Genomic DNA, 25,232 nt, shown 5'->3' with positions numbered 1-25,232 from the left:
GTTCGACGCCACATGCATTCTCGCGAGAGTTGCCTGCACGACGCCACATGCATGCTCGTGACAATGCATGCACGACACCACATGCATGCTTGCGACAAAGTATGCACCACGCCACATGCATGCTTGCGACGAAGACTGCACCACGCCACATGCATGCTCGCGACAATGTCTGTGCGACGCCACATGCATGATCGCGACAATGCATGCACCACGCCATATGCATGCTCGCGACAGTGCATGCACGACACCACATGCATGCTTGCGACAAAGTGTGCAACACGCCACATGCATGCTTGCGACTAAGCCTGCACCACGCCACATGCATGCTCGCGACAATGTCTGTGCGACGCCACATGCATGATCGCGACAATGCAAGCACCACGCCACATGCATGCTCGCGACAATGCATGCACGACACCACATGTATGCTCGCGACAATGCCTATACGACGCCACATGCATGCTAGCAACAATGCTTGTACGACGCCACTTGTAAGCTCGCGACAACGCCTGCACGACGCAACATGCATGCTAGCAACAATGCCTGCACGACGCCACTTGTAAGCTCGCGACACTGCCTGCACGACGCAACATGCATGCTAGCAACAATGCCTGTACGACGCCACATGCATGCTCGTGACCAAGCCTGCACCACGCCACATGCATGCTCGCGACAACGCCTGTGCCACGTCACATGCTTGATCGCAACAATGCTTTTACCACGCCACATTCAAGTTCGCGACAATGCCTTACGACGCCACATGCATGCTCGCGACAAAGCCTGTGCGACGCCACATGCATGCTCGCGACAACGCCTGTGCGACGCCACATGCATGCTCGCGACAATACCTGGCCACGCCACATGCATGCTCGCGACAATGAATGTACTACACCACATGTATGCTCGCGACAAAGCCTGTGCGACGCCACATGCATGCTCGCGACAATACCTGGCCACGCCACATGTATGCTCGCGACAATGAATGTACTACACCACATGTATGCTCGCGACAATGCCTATACGACGCCACATGCATGCTAGCAACAATGCCTGTACGACGCCACTTGTAAGCTCGCGACAACGCCTGCACGACGCAACATGCATGCTAGCAACAATGCCTGTACGACACCACATGCATGCTCGTGACCAAGCCTGCACCACGCCACATGCATGCTCGCGACAACGCCTGTGCCACGCCACATGCTTGATCGCGACAATGCTTTCACCACGCCACATGCAAGCTCGCAACAAAGCCTGTGCGACGCCACATGCATGTATGCGAAAATGCCTGTATCACGCCTCAAGTAGCTCGCGACAATGGCTTTACCACGCCTCAAGCATGCTCACGACAATGGCTTTACCACGCCACATGCATGCTGAAATATGTACGCGTACACGTTCAATATATGTAAAGTACCGAACGTGATACTAATATATGTACTTGCACGTGCATGTACAATATATGTACATCCACAGAGACAAAAATAACCGAGTGTAAATATTGACTAGGAATGCATGCAAACTACCGTACACGTAGTAAGAGACAAAAACGTAACTGATGTACTGCACACCAGCATTTTCAGCAGTAACACAAAAAATGTAACTATGTTTGTCGCATTAGGTACAACTAAAATTTACCATGGTAAATGAACAAGAACAAGTTTACTGTTTGTAAAAATAAGGAATTCAACACAAGGAGCACTGTAGATTTACATGTAAAAAATGTAGGATTTCGATTATCAATCATTTATAGGTATTGGTCGGTGCGACATGCAGTATTGAGAACATCGCGGTGTCCGGTGTGGTGTCCTATTCTGAAGCAGACCGGCATGCAGTATTGAGAACATCGCGGTGTCCGGTGTGGTGTCCTATTCTGAAGCAGACCGGCATGCAGTATTGAGAACATCGCGGTGTCCGGTGTGGTGTCCTATTCTGAAGCAGACCGGCATGCAGTATTGAGAACATCGCGGTGTCCGGTGTGGTGTCCTATTCTGAAGCAGACCGGCATGCAGTATTGAGAACATCGCGTTGTCCGGTGTGGTGTCCTATTCTGAAGCAGACCGACATGCAGTATTGAGAACATCGCGGTGTCCGGTGTGGTGTCCTATTCTGAAGCAGACCGGCATGCAGTATTGAGAACATCGCGGTGTCCGGTGTGGTGTCCTATTCTGAAGCAGTACAACATGCAGTATTGAGAACATCGCGGTGTCCGGTGTGATGTCCTATTCTGAAGCAGTGCGGCATGCAGTATTGAGAACATCGCGGTGTCCGGTGTGGTGTCCTATTCTGAAGCAGTGCAACATGCAGTATTGAGAACATCGCGGTATCCAGTGTGGTGTCTGAAGCAGTGCGGCATGCAGTATTGAGAACATCGCGGTGTCCGGTGTGTTGTCCTATTCTGAAGCAGTGCGACATGCAGTATTGAGAACATCGCGGTATCCAGTGTGGTGTCTGAAGCAGTGCAACATGCAGTATTGAGAACATCACGGTGTACAGTGTGGTGTCCTATTCTGTAGCAGTGCGGCATGCAGTATTGAGAACATCGCGGTGTCCAGTGTGGTGTCCTATTCAGAAGCAGTGCAACATGTAGTGTTGAGAACATCACGGTACCCGATGTGGTGTCATATTCTGAAGCAGTGCAACATGCAGTATTGAGAACATCACGGTGTATAGTGTGGTGTCCTATTCTGAAGCAGTGCTACATGCAGTATTGAGAATATCACGGTGTTCAGTGTGGTGTCCTATTCTGTAGCAGTGCAACATGCAGTATTGAGAACATCGCGGTATCCAGTGTGGTGTCTGAAGCAGTGCTACATGCAGTATTGAGAACATCGCGGTGTCCGGTGTGGTGTCCCATTCTGAAGCAGTGCGGCATGCAGTATCGGGAACATCGCGATGTCCGGTGTAGTGTCCTATTCAGAAGCAGTGCAACATGCAGTATTGAGTACATCACGGTGTACAGTGTGGTGTCCTATTCTGAAGCAGTGCTACATACAGTATTGAGAACATCAAGGTGTACAGTGTGGTGTCCTATTCTGAAGCAGTGCAACATGCAGTATTGAGAACATCGCGATGTCCGGTGTGTTGTCCTATTCTGAAGCAGTGCTACATGCAGTATTGAGAACATCACGGTGTACAGTGTGGTGTCCTATTCTGTAGCAGTGCAACATGCAATATTGAGAACATCGCGGTATCCAGTGTGGTGTCTGAAGCAGTGCACCATGCAGTATTGAGAACATCACGGTACCCGATGTGGTGTCATATTCTGAAGCAGTGCGGCATGAGAACATCACGGTGTCCAGTGTGTTGACCTATTCTGAAGCAGTGCGGCATGCAGTATTGAGTACATCGCGGTGTCCGGTGTGGTGTCCTATTCTGAAGCAGTGCAACATGCAGTATTGAGAACATCACGGTGCGCGATGTGGTGTCCTATTCTGAAGCAGTGCAACATGCAGTATTGAGAACATCACGGTGAAGGAGAGGTCTCCGAATGAACACATAGAGCTAGGTAATGTTCCATTGAGACTTACTGTAACTTATTGGAACACCTGGGGCGTGTCGCGGTATGACTTAAAGAAACTTATTGAAACCTGGGGCTTGTCATGGTATGACTTAATAAAACTTATTTGAACATCTGGGGCGTGTCACGGTATGACTTACTGCAACTTATTGAAACCTGGGGCGTGTCACGGTATGTCTTACTGAAACCTATTCAGAACACCAATGGCTGTGTTATGCTCAGTAAGAAAATTTAGAACAAGACATTTCAACAGAATCCTAATTCAAACCCTGCATAGTAACAACAATCGGCTCCATCTCTTTCTCACTCCTTCCCTCGTCTACTCTCATAGTAGCGGTTTTTGAGTAAACAGAAATTTAATCACGTATATATCTCGGTCAGGATAATGTTCTGATAACATTCACTGTGGCTATTAATGGGTGCAATATTTATTAAATCGATTTAAACTTAAGGCTCTCCTCGATAAACAAAGCTGCTCGACTTGTATGATTACGCTCCGAACTTGCTCCTGGTCGGGAATTTCGGTCCCGCTTTTCGTTTCCGGTACTTAGAACCAGTGCAGTTATTCCGGTGTCGTGTCGCACGTTGGTTTAGCGGCGAAATGTTTTGATATTTATGTGATGACAATCAGACTTATTTGTTTGTTATCAATGCTTATTGGCGCATTTAAATAATGTGAGTATTTAATCTGTCGACCGACTTGCATACAACATATTATTAACCACAGCTGGCGTTTGGCACTCCATGCTATTGCAGACTTCAGCCAGTTAACTATGGTAACAGGTTGGGAAATTCGAACACCCTTGGATTTATGATGATGCATTGGAAGTCCAACACATCCTGTCATTACAGCGAATTATTTCCCTCTGAATTCAGACATATTGTTGTACATTTAGGTCTCAAATTTCTTTTTGGAAGTAGCCGGACAAAATGGTACTTTCTTAGAATAGCAGACGTTTGGCCCCGAAGTTGTTTCGCACCCACATCAGATGGTTTGCACCAAATTGTAAAATTCAGAAATGACGTTTCGCCCCCAAAATACTGGTATCAATTGAATAGAAAAAAAATACATATTTGTCCCAAATTGATCTATGAAAAGCATAAATTAAAAGAATGTTTTTGTGACTTGATATAATTTTAGATTTTTGAAATGTACAGGTTTACCTATTTACTGCCTTGGTCGGTATTACCTTTGAAGAATCAAATGGTGTTTGTAAAGGTTGATGGGAAGCCACCTTTTCTCGGGAGGCACCTGGTTTTTTTTTTTTTTTTTTTGCTGACTTTTATTGAAAGTGCAAAAACCATGTTATTTTTTCTTATACCATTGTTTTGATGAAGAAATATTACCTTTAACGCTGTTGACATATGGCACAAGCACACTGCCTGCAGCACATGCAACATCTGATCGGTTGTTTTCACACCAAAAAAAGATGAAAGGCTTGTGGAACTAAGAGTTTTGGTGTTTTAAATACGTTTAAACAGAGGTATAAGTGATGGTTACTCCAGAAAGCAACATTTTTAATATTCAACCGTGTCGGGTGCAACATGTGGGGAAATCATCCACGGGAAACAGCATGCTGTTGCCTGCAATACCTGTTACAGATGGAACCATCAGACGTGCAACACTGGTAAGCTGAAGTTTGATACGCATCGGACATATTTATTTGATATTAATTAAAAATTTTCATAAATGTTGTAAATTTGACAAAATACTTTAATTTTGATAGATATTAGATATTTATTTGATAAAGTAATTTTTGATAGATGTTAGATACATATTTGATAAAACATATTAAACTACAATTAGTACTCTTCTATATGCCCGAGAGACTGAAAGTTAAAATACTACACATGCTATTCCCTTAATATATACAAGATTTTGTAAAAAAAAAATAAATAAAAAGATCTGCTTATGATTTCAGGAGAGAATACACAGTCAGCATTCCATGTGTAAAATCTTCCAAGACATGGACAGAAATCTTTGTCTTATGAGACTGCCCAACGAATTGTGCAGGTGTGAATACTTTCCATAATTCCGGAGACTGATCAACACTTGGGATGGCCCCATTTGTACTTGCTCTATCTGTGCAAAGATGAATTGACTGATTTGTTTTAGTTGTTATACATTACATTTGCTTTTATTTTAGTCTGGTCAAAGAATTTGGCTGGTAGGGACTGGCCCAACCACCTGTTCTTTCACCTTCAGTAATATTGTTGTTTATCGGGATGTTTTTGCCATTGTATCTCTCTTGCTTTATACTTATTCTTTTTACTACCAAAATAAGTTCTTTATTATTTCCTGATTTTTGCCAAAAATCAGTCTTTAAATGAATAAGTTCTGTGAGCATAATTTAGTTTTGTAATTTCATTACGCTTTACATTTTTTAAAATTTATTCTTTTAAAAAAAATTCTAGTTGTATTATGTACTATTAAGTCACTGTGATAACTATTATGTTGTTATTATTGTTGTGCCTATTTCATTATTCATGTTTTGTTAAATTTTATTTCCATCTGTGATTTTGTTCTTTGTGTTATATTTTTTATATGTTTGTCTTCTGAGCTAATGTTACATGATTTATTGTATATGACAAGGAATAAAATTTCTTGTACCTTGTAAGCTTTGATAGATGTTAGATATATATTTGATATAGTAATTTTAGTAATTAAAATTTAGTAGTTACTTCCAATACACTGAAGTACAAAGGGTTGCACATATGTCATATATTTGCATTTTTTCCCTGTTTTGCTTTTTGTTTGATTACAAATGTTGTAAAAATAAATATGAAATAAAAACTGTATTTCTTTTTTTAAGTCATTAATGGAATCATTATTGAATTTATTCCCTGCATTGTTTGTGATATACCTGTTGATGTAGAATTATTTTATAATGTTTGTGAGAAATTAATAAAATTTCAGCCGTTAGTACATGCAAGTCTTGTTTTGGTTTATTACAAGTAAAATAATATGGGGTATACATGTAAATATAAAGAAAATATCTTGTGTGGAATGGGCAGGTTTATTACTGTAAGTAAAATGATAAAAGTGGGGTATTTATATCTGTACATATAATATAGACACATCATACATATAATTAGAATGAGTTATATCTATACCCGTAGTAAAACATAGAATGTGAACAGTCTTGGCACGGTGCCAGAACACACGCTCGTCGATGAGATGATACATGGACATGGGAGGAGTCACAGAGACGGAAAACCTGTTAATTATTCAACAGTTTTGGCATTGGGTGTGTTACCCATTCTTATTCACAAGTTGAGATATTTATCTGATAAACGAAATTTGAACAAAAATGTGCTGTTTACTTTTCATACAAATTGATAAACCAAACCACCATTCAGTCCTTTTAATGAAAACGGACAATAAAACCCATTGTCAGAAAAAAAACAGGTTTATGCATTCTAAAAATAGGTTCACTCTACCTATAAATATTCCATTTGATATGTTTATTTTCAAAAAGCACATTATGACTTACCCGTAAACCATGTTGTCTGAGTTCACAGGATCTTAATCCTTTGTAATGAAAGAATGTGTTGGACTTAAAGTGCATTCTAGCAAATTCAAGAATTAGTTACAAATATGTTTAAAAGATAAAAAAAGACTGAAGCATTAGATCTAGAACTGTGATGGCGTTCAAAGTAGTAATATATGGGAGACAACTTTTTTAATGTGTTATATCCAAGCTTTCTGAGAACTTTGTTCCAACAACTGTGTTGCATGAGCGCATATTAAAGAGGACAACAATGTGTTGATGTATTTCTTTACTGTTTGTGTCTGACGTGGTCTACTTTATGATGGAATAACCCTTCCAATATCGTCTATATTAATTAGCTGTAGAGTTCATGTACATGCAGCGGTCAATATCGCCACAATAGACAGATACAGACTATAAGTATTGTCAGAAACCCACCGCAGTCTTATAGCTGACACAAACAACAGGAGCTGAGTCTCATGGTCTTTCGCCAATGATTATAATAATACCTATTTGATGATGATTGTTTATTGTGGATAGCTAAGGGTGACATTTGAATATAAGAATTAGTAAGTTATCATTCTATTGTATATCTGTTGATTTTTTTCCTTTACATTTTTTTTTCCAGGTCAATAAGTGACACTTAATACATGTACAGTATGGATGATTTCAATACTTATTATGATGAAATTGATGAGGAGCTTATACAAGCCTATCTCAATGGAGAGACCATGGACCCAGAGCTGGAGGCTTTTCTCGCCTCATACCAGAAAGACTACGATCAAGAGTATGAAGAGGTGGCCAGTCTATCGCTTTTGGAGCTCGGAGAAAGCTGTATGCTTCCAGTGCTGACAGGGGCCTTAAAGGTCCTGCTTCCCCTGTTGGCCTTATCCTTTTTATTCAAACTTGTATCAAATCTGTGGAAGCCAGGTATAGCATAATGATCTGACTGATTGCATTGTTAATGAATGATATTCAGCAATTTTAGTATGTTTTTTTTACTTCCTGTCATTTCTCTTGTCATTTCAAATTTTAAGCAAGCATATTGACATACATGTATATGAGTTTATATAGAATCTAGTAATACCGATGGTGTGGTCCAATACTGGTACTGGATCCTAACAAATGTTCTTTGGATGCATATTACTGGAATAGATGTATGAGTAATGACGAAGTAAAGACAGTACAGACAAGTGAATTGTCAAATTTGTGAGGAAATCTGTCCCTTTATTATGATAAAAACATTACAAAAGTTATATCACATACATAGACGACAAGTGAATTGTCAAATTTGTGGGGAAATATGTCCCTTTATCATGATAAAAACCATTACAAAAGTTACATCACATACATAGACAACACTGAATTGTCAAATTTGTGAGGAAAGCTGTCCCTTTATCACGATAAAAAACATTACAAAAGTTACATCACATACATAGACAACACTGAATTGTCAAATTTGTGAGGAAAGCTGTCCCTTTATCACGATAAAAAACATTACAAAAGTTACATCACATACATAGACAACACTGAATTGTCAAATTTGTGAGGAAAGCTGTCCCTTTATCACGATAAAAAACATTACAAAAGTTTGTATCACATACATTGAACATAAAGCAAAGACAAAACTATAATGAGATTGGTAGTGTCTTGATAATCCCTTTGGCTGATGGAAACTGAAGGCCCTTCAAAGGGGAAAAAACATTTTAATCTCAATATGATTTGTATGGTAGCTACTAGGGGTATCTCTGTGATCTCTGTAATCAGTCTTTATAGAGTCATATTTACAACTGTTATCCATATTTAACATTATATTTGTACTCTGCAAACAGGATTCTTTAGAATTCAAATATATGTATATATAAGTGTGAAAGACTGAAATGTGCTTTAAAGTATCTGTACCAGGTAACTGTTGCCTAGATACAATACATACACCTAGATAAAATACATACACCTAGATACAATACATACACCTAGATACAATACATACACCTACATACACCTAGATACAACACATACACCTAGATACAATACATACACCTAGACAACACCTAGATACACCTAGATACAATACATACACCTAGATACAATACATACACCTTGATACAATACATAAACCTAGATACACCTAGATACAATACATAAACCTAGATACAACTAGATACAATACATACACATAGACACAATATATACACCTAGATACAATACATAACCTAGATACACCTAGATACAATACATACACATAGATACAATATATACACCTAGATACAATACATACACCTGGAAACAATACATACACATAGATACAATACATACACATAGATACACATAGATACAATACATACACATAGATACAATACATACACCTAGATACAATACATACACCTAGATACAATACATACACCTAGATGCACCTAGATACAATACATACACCTAGATACACCTAGGTACAAAAAATACAGCTAGATACAATACATACACCTAGATACAACACATATACCTAGATACAATATATACACATAGATACACCTAGATACAATACCTACAGCTAGATACAATACATACACCTAGATACAATACATAGACCTAGATACACCTAGATACAATACATACACCTAGATACAATACATAAACCTAGATACACCTAGATACAAAACATACACCTAGATGCAATACATACACATAGATACAATATATACACCTAGATACACCTAGATACAATACCTACAGCTAGATACAATACATACAGCTAGATACAATACATACACCTAGATACAATACATAAACCTAGATACACCTAGATACAAAACATACACCTAGATACAATACATACACATAGATACCCCTAGATACAATACATACACCTAGATACAATACTGACACCTAGATACAATATATACACCTAGATACACCTAGATACAATAGAAACACCTAGATACAATACATAAACCTAGATACACCTAGATACAAAACATACACCTAGATACAATACATACACATAGATACAATATATACACCTAGATACAATACATACACCTAGATACAATACATACACATAGATACAATATATACACCTAGATACACCTAGATACAATAGATACACCTAGATACAATACATACACCTAGACACACTTAGATACACCTAGGTACAATACATACACCTAGATACAATACATAAACCTAGATACAATACATACACCTAGATACAATACATACACCTAGATACAATACATACACCTAGATACAATACATAAACCTAGATACAATACATACACCTAGATACAATACATACACCTAGATACAATTCATTAACCTTGATATAATAAGGATCATCAGTGATATGATCACAATTTTTCTGTTTTATTTTTGTAGATGGTGGAGACACTGGAATTCCCCGCTCATTCCTACACTTGACAAGTGCCCTTTTTGGGGTATTGGCTCTGCACCTGGTATTTTCGCGTGACTTGGTGTATGTGTTGTACTGCTGTTGTCTGATCTACCTTACATTGCTTGCCGTCCATGTCCTACATCGACAGTACTGTGGAATTGCTGTCTCTACCATTGTTGTTGTGTATATTATAGTGTGGTATGTTTACATTCCATCCAACTAAACGTGCTCCATCATAATTTAATGATTGTAATAGACAAGTGTCTTCATACATCTCAGTCCTGTGTGACAAAGGATGTTCTATCCCAACATCAGGCAAATAGACTCAAATCAATCTCATGCACTGCTTAGGAATTCCTTTAAGTAGCTTTCTCTCCATATTTGAAATTGATTTTGTTTCATATTACCTTACTTGGAAAACTCGACTTTTCTTTTGTGATACTTGAAATGTTTATCATCATTTGATTTTTTGTTTGTTTTTGCTTTTGTTTGGAGTTATACTCTTTTAATTATAATTGATATTAAGACAATTCACAGCTGTAAATACATTTATATAATTGTATTGTTTTTCAAAAACAACAGAAAAGTTTATGTAACTGGATGTGGCATTTGTACATGTATTTTGACATTTATGGTGTGAAAACTTGGTTGTTGTTAAATACTATTCAGGTTCATTTTGGATAGCAATGCTTCTTTCTTTTATATTATCTCAAACAATTTTAGAATTCCAAAGGGGGAAAAATATGTAATAGATTAAATTTTTAATATTTGTACTGAAAAATCATACTTATATATCTATAAATACTCACTGCTGAAGGCTGAATTTACATAGGCCACAACAGCAGATGAAAGATTTGAAAATTCACAAATTAAGTGCATTCTCTTTTTGGTAATTAGCTAGCTGTCACACTAGAAGTTGTCAATGAGAACATATTAATTTAGATGGTGTGAAGGAAAGTTGACTTTGATTTGTTTCAGTGAGCTCTACCTAGTGGAGGAGACAACATGGCATAAAGTTCGAGGTAGGGAAATCTTTGTTTTTATGGTTTAAAACATTTGTATGTAGTGATTTATTGGCCCACTGTATGTCTCACCTGGTGACACTTGTATGTGGTGATTTATTGACTCACTGTATGTCTCACCTGGTGACACTTGTATGTGGTGATTTATTGACTCACTGTATGTCTCACCTGGTGACACTTGTATGTGGTGATTTATTGACTCACTGTATGTCTCACCTGGTGACACTTGTATGTGGTGATTTATTGGCTCACTGTATGTCTCACCTGGTGACACTTGTATGTGGTGATTTATTGACTCACTGTATGTCTTACCTGGTGACACTTGTATGTGGTGATTTATTGACTCACTGTATGTCTTACCTGGTGACACTTGTATGTGGTGATTTATTGACTCACTGGATGTCTCACCTGGTGACATTTGTATGTGGTGATTTATTGACTCACTGTATGTCTCACCTGGTGACACTTGTATGTGGTGAGTTATTGACTCACTGTATGTCTCACCTGGTGACACTTGTATGTGGTGAGTTATTGACTCACTGTATGTCTCACCTGGTGACACTTGTATGTGGTGATTTATTGACTCACTGTATGTCTCACCTGGTGACACTTGTATGTGGTGATTTATTGACTCACTGTATGTCTCACCTGGTGACACTTGTATGTGGTGATTTATTGACTCACTGTATGTCTTACCTGGTGACACTTGTATGTGGTGATTTATTGACTCACTGTATGTCTTACCTGGTGACACTTGTATGTGGTGATTTATTGACTCACTGGATGTCTCACCTGGTGACACTTGTATGTGGTGAGTTATTGACTCAATGTATTTCTCACCTGGTGACATTTGTATGTGGTGATTTATTGACTCACTGTATGTCTCACCTGGTGACACTTGTATGTGGTGAGTTATTGACTCACTGTATGTCTCACCTGGTGACACTTGTATGTGGTGAGTTATTGACTCACTGTATGTCTCACCTGGTGACACTTGTATGTGGTGATTTATTGACTCAATGTATTTCTCACCTGGTGACATTTGTATGTGGTGATTTATTGACTCACTGTATGTCTCACCTGGTGACACTTGTATGTGGTGAGTTATTGACTCAATGTATTTCTCACCTGGTGACGTTTGTATGTGGTGATTTATTGACTCACTGTATGTCTCACCTGGTGGCACTTGTATGTGGTGATTTATTGACTCAATGTATTTCTCACCTGGTGACATTTGTATGTGGTGATTTATTGACTCACTGTATGTCTCACCTGGTGACACTTGTATGTGGTGATTTATTGACTCACTGTATGTCTCACCTGGTGACACTTGTATGTGGTGATTTATTGACTCACTGTATGTCTCACCTGGTGACATTTGTATGTGGTGATGTATTGACTCACTGTATGTCTCACCTTGTGACATTTCTATGTGGTGATTTATTGACTCACTGTATGTCTCACCTGGTGACACTTGTATGTGGTGATTTATTGACTCACTGTATGTCTCACCTGGTGACACTTGTATGTGGTGATTTATTGACTCACGGTATGTCTCACCTGGTGACATTTGTATGTGGTGAGTTATTGGCCCACTGTATGTCTCACCTGGTGAGTAGAGTATTGAACACTCTTTAAATCTAAAATCAAAGTCATTGTGAAAGGTAGATTGTACAAAAGACACACCAGTGATTAGCACCTTTTTATACACAAATTAAGTTTTTGGACCCATTTTCTTGTCAAGGTAATGCAGGGCAATTCATAGGAACTGAAGTGTTGCAACAAACGCTGAGTCATAAGTTTTTTAGTAAGGTGACAAGTTTCACTCTCTTTATTAGCATTCTTTAGAACCTAAAATACACAAAATGAAATTGTCTAACTGTTTCATTGTGTCACCCTACTGTAAAGGGACATAACTCTAGCCTCTGTACTGTTTTTACGATTAAACATAAAAGTATTAATATTATAGTCCAGTAATGAATCAGCATGGAAAGTTCCTTACTTCTTGAAACTGGTTATGTGTTGATAGTTGTGTTTAGAAAGTTGATCTGAAAAAGCCCAATAACTGGGCAGTACAGGTCTACTTACTAATAGATTTATGAGCCCAAAGTCAGCACCTAGTATGATTGATTCAAAAGAAATGAATTTAGAATTAGACACAATGTTTCTAAATAATTACCATAAAGCTTTATAACTCTAAAACCTCCTCCTGTTTTATCCTCACCAGGTGCTCAGATAATCATGGCCATGAAAGTTATCGGTTTAGCCTTTGATGTTGCGAGCGGAGCAGAACAGATGCCGTCCATGTCAGAGTACCTTGGCTATGTGTTGTGTGTTGGCACTGTAATATTTGGTCCCTGGATCAGCTTCCAAGATTACAAAAACATGCTGTCTCAAGATCATAAATCTATGGTGGGTGGCATTGTTACAAATAAATCAAATCTGTCAAATAGTTATCTCTGGTAACTGAAGGAATACCATTCTTACTGAAATCTGTGCTGGGACATGAAAAGTCGGATTTGGATGTTATTTCACGCTGTCTAGATTAGCAACAGTTTAAACACATAAATATCTTACCTTGGACTTTGGCAATAAGTCTTTATGTTTTAAATATTCCATACAACTTTGTGTTAGTGTGAAAGCTTTGATCTATCATTAAAGAATTTGTGTTTTATTTGATAAAATTGTTTTATGATGTTTACTGTAGGATCATTCCAGCAAGGTATGATTTATCATTACAGAATATGGGGTGGCTGTTTTGTGTTGCAAAAAGTGCTGCTGTGAGCTTGGCATGCATGGTCTACTCCACCTGTCTCCTCACAAACTGGCTTGTCCCTAGTTCTAGTTACAAGTAAGTTACATAAAACACACCAGTCTGTCTGTACACTGATTTATCTACTCCACTTGTCTCCTCACAAACTGGCTTGTCACTAGTTCTATTTACAAGTAAGTTACAGACAACACATAAGTCTGTCAACTGATTTATCTACTCTGTATGTTAGGTAAATATTTCAATATTACAGAAAGCAGAACATATATAAAGCTTGTGTATTTTTTATTAACAAAGATTATGGTTACCATGGTGATTTGTGAATAAAGAGTTCTTTCATGTATTGACATTTGATGATTAAGCATGTCCTTCTGTCCTGAGAATGAAATTGTTTCACTAAGGATTTCTGTAGCTGCTGATATCATTTCAGGTGGATACTAGCTTACCGAGATGCCCAGTCTTTCCGCTTTAGTCATTACTTTGTCAGCTTTGCATCCGAGACTTCTGCATTACTTTGTGGACTTAGAGGTTCATTTTACAAGGAAAACGAGTCTCGTTGGTAAGTCCACTCTAGGGTAGTTCATTCTACAAGGAGAACGAGTCCTGTTGGTAAGTCCACTCTAGGGTAGTTCATTCTACAAGGAGAACGGGTCTTGTTGGTAAGTCCACTCTAGGGTAGTTCATTCTACAAGGAGAACGAGTCTCGTTGGTAAGTCCACTCTAGGGTAGTTCATTTTACAAGGAGAACGAGTCCTGTTGGTAAGTCCACTCTAGGGTAGTTCATTCTACAAGGAGAACGGGTCTTGTTGGTAAGTCCACTCTAGGGTAGTTCATTCTACAAGGAGAACGAGTCTTGTTGGTAAGTCCACTTTAAGGTAGTTCATTCTACAAGGAGAACGAGTCCTGTTGGTAAGTCCACTTTAGGGTAGTTCATTCTACAAGGAGAACGGGTCTTGTTGGTAAGTCCACTTAAGGATAGTTCATTCTTCAAGGAAATTCTTGTTGATAAAAGATCCTCCCAATCCTCTTGGTATATAAAGAAGTCACAAAAGATCTTTCCTGGTATTCCACGTGATAGACCTTCCTAGTAGGATATTCCCAGTCCTTGAGAGAATATAACTAGTCTTCCAGGGGATTAATATAATCTTCCCCTACCTTGAGGGTGTGACAGAGAAATCTCCAACCTGAGGGTTGATATTCTTGGTTGTCTAACCCGAGGCTATGGTTAGACAACCAAGGATATCACCCCGAGGGTTGGAGATTTCTCTGTTACACCCTCAAGGTAGGGGATGATTATTTTACTCCCATCACACTTTTTCTAAAATTTGAACTCCTCATCGAGCATTCCCTTCACAAGTTCAGGCTTTGCTATTTAGCCAGTGTCAGTCATGTGGACTTTATACATCATATAAGTTCCTATAGGGTGAAAGCTGTCAATAATCTTGCCCTTCCTACCTTCAGATCCTTTGCTAACAGTGTCTCCTATTTCAAACATGGTTTTGAGCTATTGGTAAATTCGTACATATGTATTTGTTTACATACATGTAGCAGATGACTTGTGTAGAAGTAGTTCCGGTTCACTTCCGGTGCACACACTATCTGTCATACCCTAGGGGTTGACAGAGAAATCATACCCTCGGGGTTGACCCTGGAGGTTGACAGAGAAATCATATCCTCGAGGTTGACAGAGAAATCATACCCTCGGGGTTGACAGAGAAATCATACCCTAAGGGTTGACAGAGAAATCATACCCTAGGGGTTGACAGAGAAATCATACCTCGGGGTTGACAGAGAAATCATACCCTCGGGGTTGACAGAGAAATCATACCCTAGGGGTTGACAGAGAAATCATACCCTCGGGGTTGACAGAGAAATCATACCCAAGGGGTTGACAGAGAAATCATACCCTAAGGGTTGACAGATAAATCATACCCCCGGGGTTGACAGAGAAATCATACCCGAAGGGTTGACAGAGAAATCATACCTTAGGGGTTGATAGAGAAATCATACCCTAGGGGTTGACAGAGAAATCATACCATAGGGGTTTACAGAGAAATCATACCCTCGAGGTTGACAGAGAAATCATATCCTCGGGGTTGACAGAGAAATCATACCCTAGGGGTTGACAGAGAAATCATACCTTAGGGGTTGACAGAGAAATCATACCCTCGGGGTTGACAGAGAAATCATATCCTCGGGGTTGACAGAGAAATCATACCCTAGGGGTTGACAGAGAAATCATACCCTCAGGGTTGACAGAGAAATCATACCCTCGGGGTTGACAGAGAAATCATACCTTAGGGGTTGACAGAGAAATCATACCCTCGGGGTTGACAGAGAAATCATACCTTAGGGGTTGATAGAGAAATCATACCCTAGGGGTTGACAGAGAAATCATACCTTAGGGGTTTACAGAGAAATCATACCCTCGAGGTTGACAGAGAAATCATATCCTCGGGGTTGACAGAGAAATCATACCCTAGGGGTTGACAGAGAAATCATACCTTAGGGGTTGACAGAGAAATCATACCCTCGGGGTTGACAGAGAAATCATATCCTCGGGGTTGACAGAGAAATCATACCCTAGGGGTTGACAGAGAAATCATACCCTCAGGGTTGACAGAGAAATCATACCCTCGGGGTTGACAGAGAAATCATACCTTAGGGGTTGACAGAGAAATCATACCCTCGGGGTTGACAGAGAAATCATACCCTAAGGGTTGACAGAGAAATCATACCCTAAGGGTTGACAGAGAAATCATACCCTCGAGGTTGACAGAGAAATCATACCTCGGGGTTGACAGAGAAATCATACCCTCGGGGTTGACAGAGAAATCATACCATAAGGGTTGACAGAGAAATTATACCCTCGGGGTTGACAGAGAAATCATACTAAGGGTTGACAGAGAAAGGGGTTGACAGAGAAATCATACCCTTGGGGTTGACAGAGAAATCATACCAACGGGGTTGACAGAGAAATCATACCCTCGGGGTTTCACAGAGAAATCATACCCTAGGAGTTGACAGAGAAATCATACCCTCGGGGTTCACAGAGAAATCATACCCTAGGGGTTGACGGAGAAATCATACCCTAGGGGTTGACGGAGAAATCATACCCTCGGGGTTGACAGAGAAATCATACCCTCGGGGTTGACAGAGAAATCTTACTCTCGGGGTTGACAGAGAAATCATACCCTACGGGTTGACAGAGAAATCATACCCTAGAGGTTGACAGAGAAATCTTGAACAAGTAAAATGGGTGACAAGCCTGTGAATGATGGGAGAAATAAATATCTTTCCAGTCTATGAGGAGATATAAGGAACTTCTTGGTCTTTGAGGGGATATAAAGATCTTCTGATGCTAACAAGAAACATGCATGCACACACATGTGTTACAACCAAATAACACCCTGGCTCTTCAGACTTTATCCCTTTGTCATGATAAGGTCTAATTGCTAGACAGAGATTTGACGGAGTCCTATTGGAATTGCAGTGACCCTATATATATATTTAACAAATAAAAAAAATAATTCTGTGTATTTTGTTGTTTGTTAGATGTTACAGGAAATGTAAAACAATCATTTTTTGAGGTCATCCAATAACATTGCCAAATGTGGGAATGAATGTAGATACATGTACCAGTACACGGAAAATGGGATTCTACACCGTACTTTGTTTTATGGCAGTTTAATTCATTTAGAAATTATATATCAAATTAGTGTCTATTCACAAACAGTATAAAAATACTTGTACATGTAGCATTAGTTTAGCACTGAATTCAGTACAAAGTTGGTCATGCAAAACAAAGATAGAAGACATGTTCTCTTAACTAATATGTATTAAATCTAGCACAAAGCACTATGACAAATTTGGGTTTACAATGTGGTAACTTTATAGAACAGAGATCAGTGCAGCTTTTTCCAGGTCACACATAAATGAGGAAATTATTTTTTCCTCCAAGCTGTAAAAACAAAATAACAGATCAAATGTTTCCCATGCAGCTGTTAATTGTTCTCAGAAATGGTTGTTATTAAAAATAATGACTGGTTCAAATTAAAAGCAACAAAACTGTCAATTATTAAAACGTGTTCTCATGGGGGAGAGGTAATATTAAGGTGTACATATGCAAACAACTTCTTCTTAAGAACCATTTGGCATAGAGTTATAATAGTTAGCTAGCTGCAGTATATAGTACTGTAGGTTCCTCAGATGACCTTGACCCAAGCATTATATTAATTGGTTTTCAAGAAAAGAATCCATAATTTGTTATATCTTAAACAAGTTTTCTTAATTAGTTTATTATAGGAATTAATGCAATGTACATCAGTTTTGAATGTTAGTGACATGGGATGTAAAATTAAGTGGGCATGTGTATATGAAAAGCAGTCAATATAAGGTGAGTGATGCAGGCCTATTAGACCACTTGATACTATGTACTAGTATAAGAACAGCATATACACAAAATAATAGCATTTAGTATCCAGGATATATATATGTGTCTTCTACCCAGTCATCTGATAAAATTACATCAAATTAGTTCACACAAACAGTTCCATCAAATCACTTCACACCCACAAACAGTTCGAGCAAAACACTGATGTCCCAGATTTTGTCTATGCTCAGTCTCATCCTGTTGTCTCTTATTGAGAAAAAATTTGCAGAGTTCGCTGGCAAATTTTTGGTTTTAAACTCTAGTGAGATATGCAGACAGGTCAGATAATTTTAATTTAAATGTGGACCAATTATGAACTCTCAAACCTAGGAAGACAAAAGAGAAATTCCCAGGGTTCTGGATTACTTAATTTAAGATCGCAGGTTAAGTCAAATCAGGTCACTTTGAATTGTTATAGTACCGTAGCACTTGGACTTGGTAACAGTCCTTCTGCTTGTTGTACACTGCGACCCACAGAACATTTTCATTGTTAACACCCAGAGCCTTGACCGGCCCGGTCAGTACGTGGATAGTTTGTAAATAATCTCCTTCTCCAGTGACAAGCTCCAAGCTCTTGTTGTCAGCATCAGCCAGAACCAGATTTCCACAGCTGTCATAAACGAGGTCGACTGGACGAATAGAAGAGGCTGTCGCACCTCCACCAATATGGTTATGTATAACTTTGAGTCTTTTGTCCAAAATAAGACTGTTGCTTTTGTTGTCAGTATCAACCAAGGCGATGTTTCCTGTCATGGGACACTGGGAAATGCGTTCCGGTCGGACAATTCCTGTTTCTTTGGTACTCGTTGTATGTACTATTTGACCTTGACTGTTGAACATTGTCACCTTGTGTTTCATTCCAACAACAATGTGATTAGTGTTTGTCACACACAGACACCATGGAACACTGTCCGTTGTAAACATTTCTGTCAGTGAGCTGGGGTCACATGTCATGACCTTCCGGCCCCAGGTACACAGCCACAGTTTATGTGTGGTGGGAGATAGGCTGATGTCTGTCACACAGTCAGAACACTCTACCTTGTGTTTTACCTGTCCAACTTTGTCTATAAGAGAGAGAGTCTGGGCATGCCGTGTCCAGGCTTGTCCCCCAGGACTTGGACAGATAGAAGACACACGGCCAGGACACTTAAATTCGGTCAGAATACATGGTTCATCAAGAAGTTGGTCAATGGAATTTGAACTGACGTCTGTTTTATCTGCTAAAAACCCTGCTTTAGGTTTTGCTTGATCTTGTTGAGTTGAATTCTTGTTTGTAGTATTGTCTGTAGTCAGCGTCCCTAAAGCTTCCTTGAGACGGTCAGTACTATCCAGACAAGATTCAAACTGTATACTAGGCAGTTGTGGCATTTCTAGTGGTATGTCCAGTGGTTGACCGGACAGCTGGACAGACTGTCCCGACTTGAGTGCCTGATTACAGTCAAGAATGATCTCCACTGATGTTCCATACCTCTCCTCCAGGCTTGAGATGTGACCAGTCAATAGATCTTCACTTTCTCTCTCTAATTTATCACAAAGACTGACATACTCAGTAACTATCATATCAATGTCTTCCTTACACTGTTCCCCTTTCCTTTTCACTTCATCTTTAAGATCCTTAAACCTGATGGTAGTTACCTGAAGTCTTTCTCCAGCGGTTTTTATATACTTCTTCAGAGTGAGTTGTAAATCCTCCAGCTTATCAATCAGTTGTCTGATCTCACTACCTCCTTGTACCAACATAGAAGCCATTGTACAATTCTAATCTGTTATACTCTGCAAGGAGGTTTAAATTGTGAAGCTCACTCAATTTTACAATAGATACATGATTCCCTTAAAAGAAAATTTCTTTCCAATCTTATTAATGTTGATAACATTTCAATCTAGTTTACCAAATTAACCTTTCCTGTCACTGGTTTGAAAATGAATCTGTTTATGAGCGAGATGACAGGTGGGTTATAAGGCTCACTTTAGTTCCACAATGTTGATAATGACGCAGATTTTCCTGGTTGATGAACTGCACTCACAGAATGGTATTTACTGCTATTTGACACGGACAAAGTTTCCAGGTGGATGAACTACACAGAATCGTATTTGCTACTCTTTGACACGGACAAAGTTTCCAGGTGGATGAACTACACAGAATCGTATTTGCTACTCTTTGACACGGACAAAGTTTCCAGGTGGATGAACTACACAGATTCGTATTTGCTACTCTTAATAAGATTGGATTTAGTCCACACAGTGTCCCTTTTCAACATGTATACACAGTTCAGAAGATCCCCCGTATAAGCTCCGAAGATCCCCCTGTACAGTCACAACATTGATTTATTTACAATGTAAACACTAATCATGTCCTTACCTGTAGGATCTTATATATAGAACGACAATGAAGACCAGTGTAATAGCTGTTTAAATTTACCTATACGTCCTTCAGTCAGTGTTCCCCGTGATAGCTTATGTGGAATTCAAAACACTGTCTGTAGGTACCACTGGATTGTAGATCGATTGAAAGTTTTTGTAGGGGTGCAGTCAACCATGGTAATTATCTGGTATTTAAATACAGTGTCTATTGTTACTACAAGTTGTTGTATACGTTATAACCATTGTCAAGTCTACGGGAATGTCTGCAGGAAAATGATAATAAACGCCACAAGATTATTATATAATCTCCCCTGTAATTTGTTATGCCAATATCATACTTTGTACACATAGTTATTATATAATCTCCCCTGTAATTTGTAATGCCAATATCATACTTTGTACACGTAGTTATTATATAATCTCCCCTGTAATTTGTAATGCCAATATCATACTTTGTACACGTAGTTATTATATAATCTCCCCTGTAATTTGTAATGCCAATATCATACTTTGTACACGTAGTTATTATATAATCTCCACTGTAATTTGTAATGCCAATATCATACTTTGTACACGTAGTTATTATATAATCTCCCCTGTAATTTGTAATGCCAATATCATACTTTGTACACGTAGTTATTATATAATCTCCCCTGTAATTTGTTATGCCAATATCGTACTTTGTACACGTAGTTATTATATAATCTCCACTGTAATTTGTAATGCCAATATCATACTTTGTACACGTAGTTATTATATAATCTCCCCTGTAATTTGTTATGCCAATATCATACTTTGTACACGTAGTTATTATATAATCTCCCCTGTAATTTGTTATGCCAATATCATACTTTGTACACGTAGTTATTATATAATCTCCCCTGTAATTTGTAATGCCAATATCATACTTTGTACACGTAGTTATTATATAATCTCCCCTGTAATTTGTTATGCCAATATCATACTTTGTACACGTAGTTATTATATAATCTCCACTGTAATTTGTTATGCCAATATCATACTTTGTACACGTAGTTATTATATAATCTCCCCTGTAATTTGTTATGCCAATATCATACTTTGTACACGTAGTTATTATATAATCTCCCCTGTAATTTGTTATGCCAATATCATACTTTGTACACGTAGTTATTGTTTTGATCATTTTATGAAAAATATACAAATGTAATTGAAACTCTAAATTAACAATAAGATGATGTTGCACTGAATCAAACTCTTTCTTTGTTTACGATAGTAGAGGGAAACATAGTCAGTGATTTTACTGTGACTAAACATAACATATACTAGACCCATAAAAACGTACATTTTCCTGTGAAAATGCTTATTTATGACCTTTTGTATACTACTGTTAATATATATGATATAAAGTTGTGAATGCAAATGGTCAAATAGCGTTCTTTATGTTCACCCCCGACACTTCACACAGACACGCGCGTAAAATCTTGAATTCTGCATGTGCAATCACGGGTGTTGCCAATACAGGTGAGTTTTCACCGAGACAGGTCCGTCCCAAAAACATTTATTCAGTGAAGGTAACACAAAAAATGCTCATGAAACAAGATGCCATGTTTTGCACAATTGCAGAGAGTAATGGTTCTTGGAAGTTTGCAGGCAAATACCTCCAGCACTATTGTAGTCAGAAGAAGCTTGGGATGTCATGTTAGCACTATCATCAGGATTTCTGGATGCTGCCAACATACAGGTTCTGTTTTTGATCATCTCTAGACGGGGAGACCAAGGATGGCTGTCTCTTTCATTGGATATGACACTGATAGATGTTTAGGATGAAATTGGGAGAAGAATTGCTGCTTATGGAGCTCTGTTGGCGTTGGCACAGCTGGAACAGAGACTCCTCCAGGAATGGAGCAATTTGTCCCAAGCATTCTTCAAGACTCTCAGCAATTAAATAAGACGACGTTGTACAGCCTGTATCAATGTCCAAGGTGGACACATGCATTATTAACTGATTTGTACCTTCATTGAATAGCCAATAGAAATGGTAACTTTCATAAAATAACATTCAGCCTTATTTTGTTTAATTGCGATTTTAACAAGCTATTGAATAAATCAGTAAAATTTCAGGTCCTGTTCTTGATTTCTTGCAAAAAAGTGTCTTATTTTCACTTTACAAAAGTATCATTTCCTGTCATTTTAGAGTGGGGACATATAAAATATTTTGTATCAAAGTCCCCACTACATCAGAAAAAATATAATTAAATATGCATGATGTACTATACTACTACATTTACTGTTTTTTTACCTCAGCTTAAAACTTCAACAACAATCTATCCATTCAGCACTTTTGCAATCGGCTGGCTTAATATTTTCCAATAGATATAAACAGAAAAATCTATATCTGTTGCCTTTCTGGTGTTGTTGTTGATCTTTTTCTTCCAATTAATCAAAAATTATTTCACATTGATCATGATAAATATCGTCTGCCATCTTGTCAACAAGTGTCATCAGCATATGCTGTTCTGACATCATGAAAAGTCCCTTGTTACTATATTTGGGTGTGAACTGGTACTGCTGGATTGTTATATCCACTCAGAATGCTAATATGATGTCATGGAAAGTCCCTTGTTACTATATTTGGGTGTGAACTGGTGTTGCTGGATTGTTATATACACTCAGAATTCTAATATGATGTCACGAAAAGTCCCTTGTTACTATATTTGGGTGTGAACTGGTACTGCTGGATTGTTATATCCACTCAGAATGCTAATATGATGTCATGGAAAGTCCCTTGTTACTATATTTGGGTGTGAACTGGTGTTGCTGGATTGTTATATACACTCAGAATTCTAATATGATGTCACGAAAAGTCCCTTGTTACTATATTTGTGTGTGAACTGGTGTTGCTGGATTGTTATATACACTCAGAATTCTAATATGATGTCACGGAAAGTCCCTTGTTACTATATTTGTGTGTGAACTGGTGTTGCTGGATTGTTATATACACTCAGAATTCTAATATGATGTCACGAAAAGTCCCTTGTTACTATATTTGGGTGTGAACTGGTGTTGCTGGATTGTTATATACACTCAGAATGCTAATATGATGTCATGGAAAGTCCCTTGTTACTATATTTGTGTGTGAACTGGTGTTGTTGGATTGTTATATACACTCAGAATGCTAATATGATGTCATGGAAAGTCCCTTGTTACTATATTTGGGTGTGAACTGGTATTGCTGGATTGTTCTATACACTCAGAATTCTAATATGATGTCATGGAAAGTCCCTTGTTACTATATTTGGGTGTGAACTGGTACTGCTGGATTGTTATATCCACTCAGAATGCTAATATGATGTCACAGAAAGTCACTCATTTCTATTTTTCAGGTACAAACTTGTATTGTTGGATTGCTTAAGGGTTGATATTATGTTTAATAAATTTGAATGTTACTTGTAAATATTGACATGATAAAGTATGATTGAATAAAATCAAGTGAGAAGCCATTAGGCTACAGGTCAAGATCATCAGGCCAAAGGTCAAGGTTAAATTTGAATTGTTTTATTACTTTGTTCACACAGTCTTTAAGCAATGTCCAAGTTGCCTTGAGAGATCTTTTAAAAATAGCATTTATAGTATTCAGAGCATATAAGCAAAAAGCCAAAAGGCTGTAATAGTGGACTTAAAACCTACTCAGTAAATACGTTAACAGAACTTCATATTTGTGGTATGGGTACCTCTTGGTGAGGTGGTATGTCAATAGTAGACTGTATTTCACTGAATGGTTTTGTTCCTGTTAGTCTCATGCAATTGTCAAAGAATACGAAAAAAATATTTGTTGTACACAGAACTCTTTGTTATACATGTACACAGAACTCTTTGTTATACATGTACACAGAACTCTTTGTTATACATGTACACAGTTATACATGTACACAGAACTCTTTGTTATACATGTACACAGAACTCTTTGTTATACATGTACACAGTTATACATGTACACAGAACTCTTTGTTATACATGTACACAGAACTCTTTGTTATACATGTACACAGTTATACATGTACACAGAACTCTTTGTTATACATGTACACAGAACTCTTTGTTATACATGTACACAGTTATACATGTACACAGAACTCTTTGTTATACATGTACACAGTTATACATGTACACAGTTATACATGTACACAGAACTCTTTGTTATACATGTACACAGTTATACATGTACACAGTTATACATGTACACAGTTATACATGTACACAGTTATA

At 38.2% G+C, this 25,232-nt stretch overlaps 1 protein-coding gene across 1 annotated transcript in view; it reads left to right on the top strand.

Moving 5' to 3' along the window:
• The first annotated feature begins 4,129 nt into the window (after positions 1 to 4,129).
• LOC132543459 (protein-serine O-palmitoleoyltransferase porcupine-like) overlaps positions 4,130 to 25,232 on the top strand; it is a 36,793-nt gene continuing 15,690 nt past the window's right edge. Inside the window, exons 1-7 of the mRNA XM_060206960.1 lie at positions 4,130 to 4,195; positions 7,640 to 7,941; positions 10,384 to 10,597; positions 11,378 to 11,421; positions 13,649 to 13,833; positions 14,163 to 14,272; positions 14,622 to 14,750. Coding sequence (XP_060062943.1) covers positions 7,662 to 7,941; positions 10,384 to 10,597; positions 11,378 to 11,421; positions 13,649 to 13,833; positions 14,163 to 14,272; positions 14,622 to 14,750 — 962 coding nt within the window. The 5' untranslated portion in view covers positions 4,130 to 4,195; positions 7,640 to 7,661. The remainder of the gene's footprint in view (positions 4,196 to 7,639; positions 7,942 to 10,383; positions 10,598 to 11,377; positions 11,422 to 13,648; positions 13,834 to 14,162; positions 14,273 to 14,621; positions 14,751 to 25,232) is intronic.

Source organism: Ylistrum balloti, unplaced genomic scaffold (genome assembly GCF_031769215.1).
Source record: "Ylistrum balloti isolate Yb309-2 unplaced genomic scaffold, AGI_CSIRO_Ybal_v1 Utg369756, whole genome shotgun sequence".
NCBI classification, from domain to species: Eukaryota; Metazoa; Mollusca; class Bivalvia; order Pectinida; family Pectinidae; genus Ylistrum; species Ylistrum balloti.
Note: the sequence above shows the minus strand (reverse complement) of the source record. Positions and strands in the feature narration are given on the sequence as shown.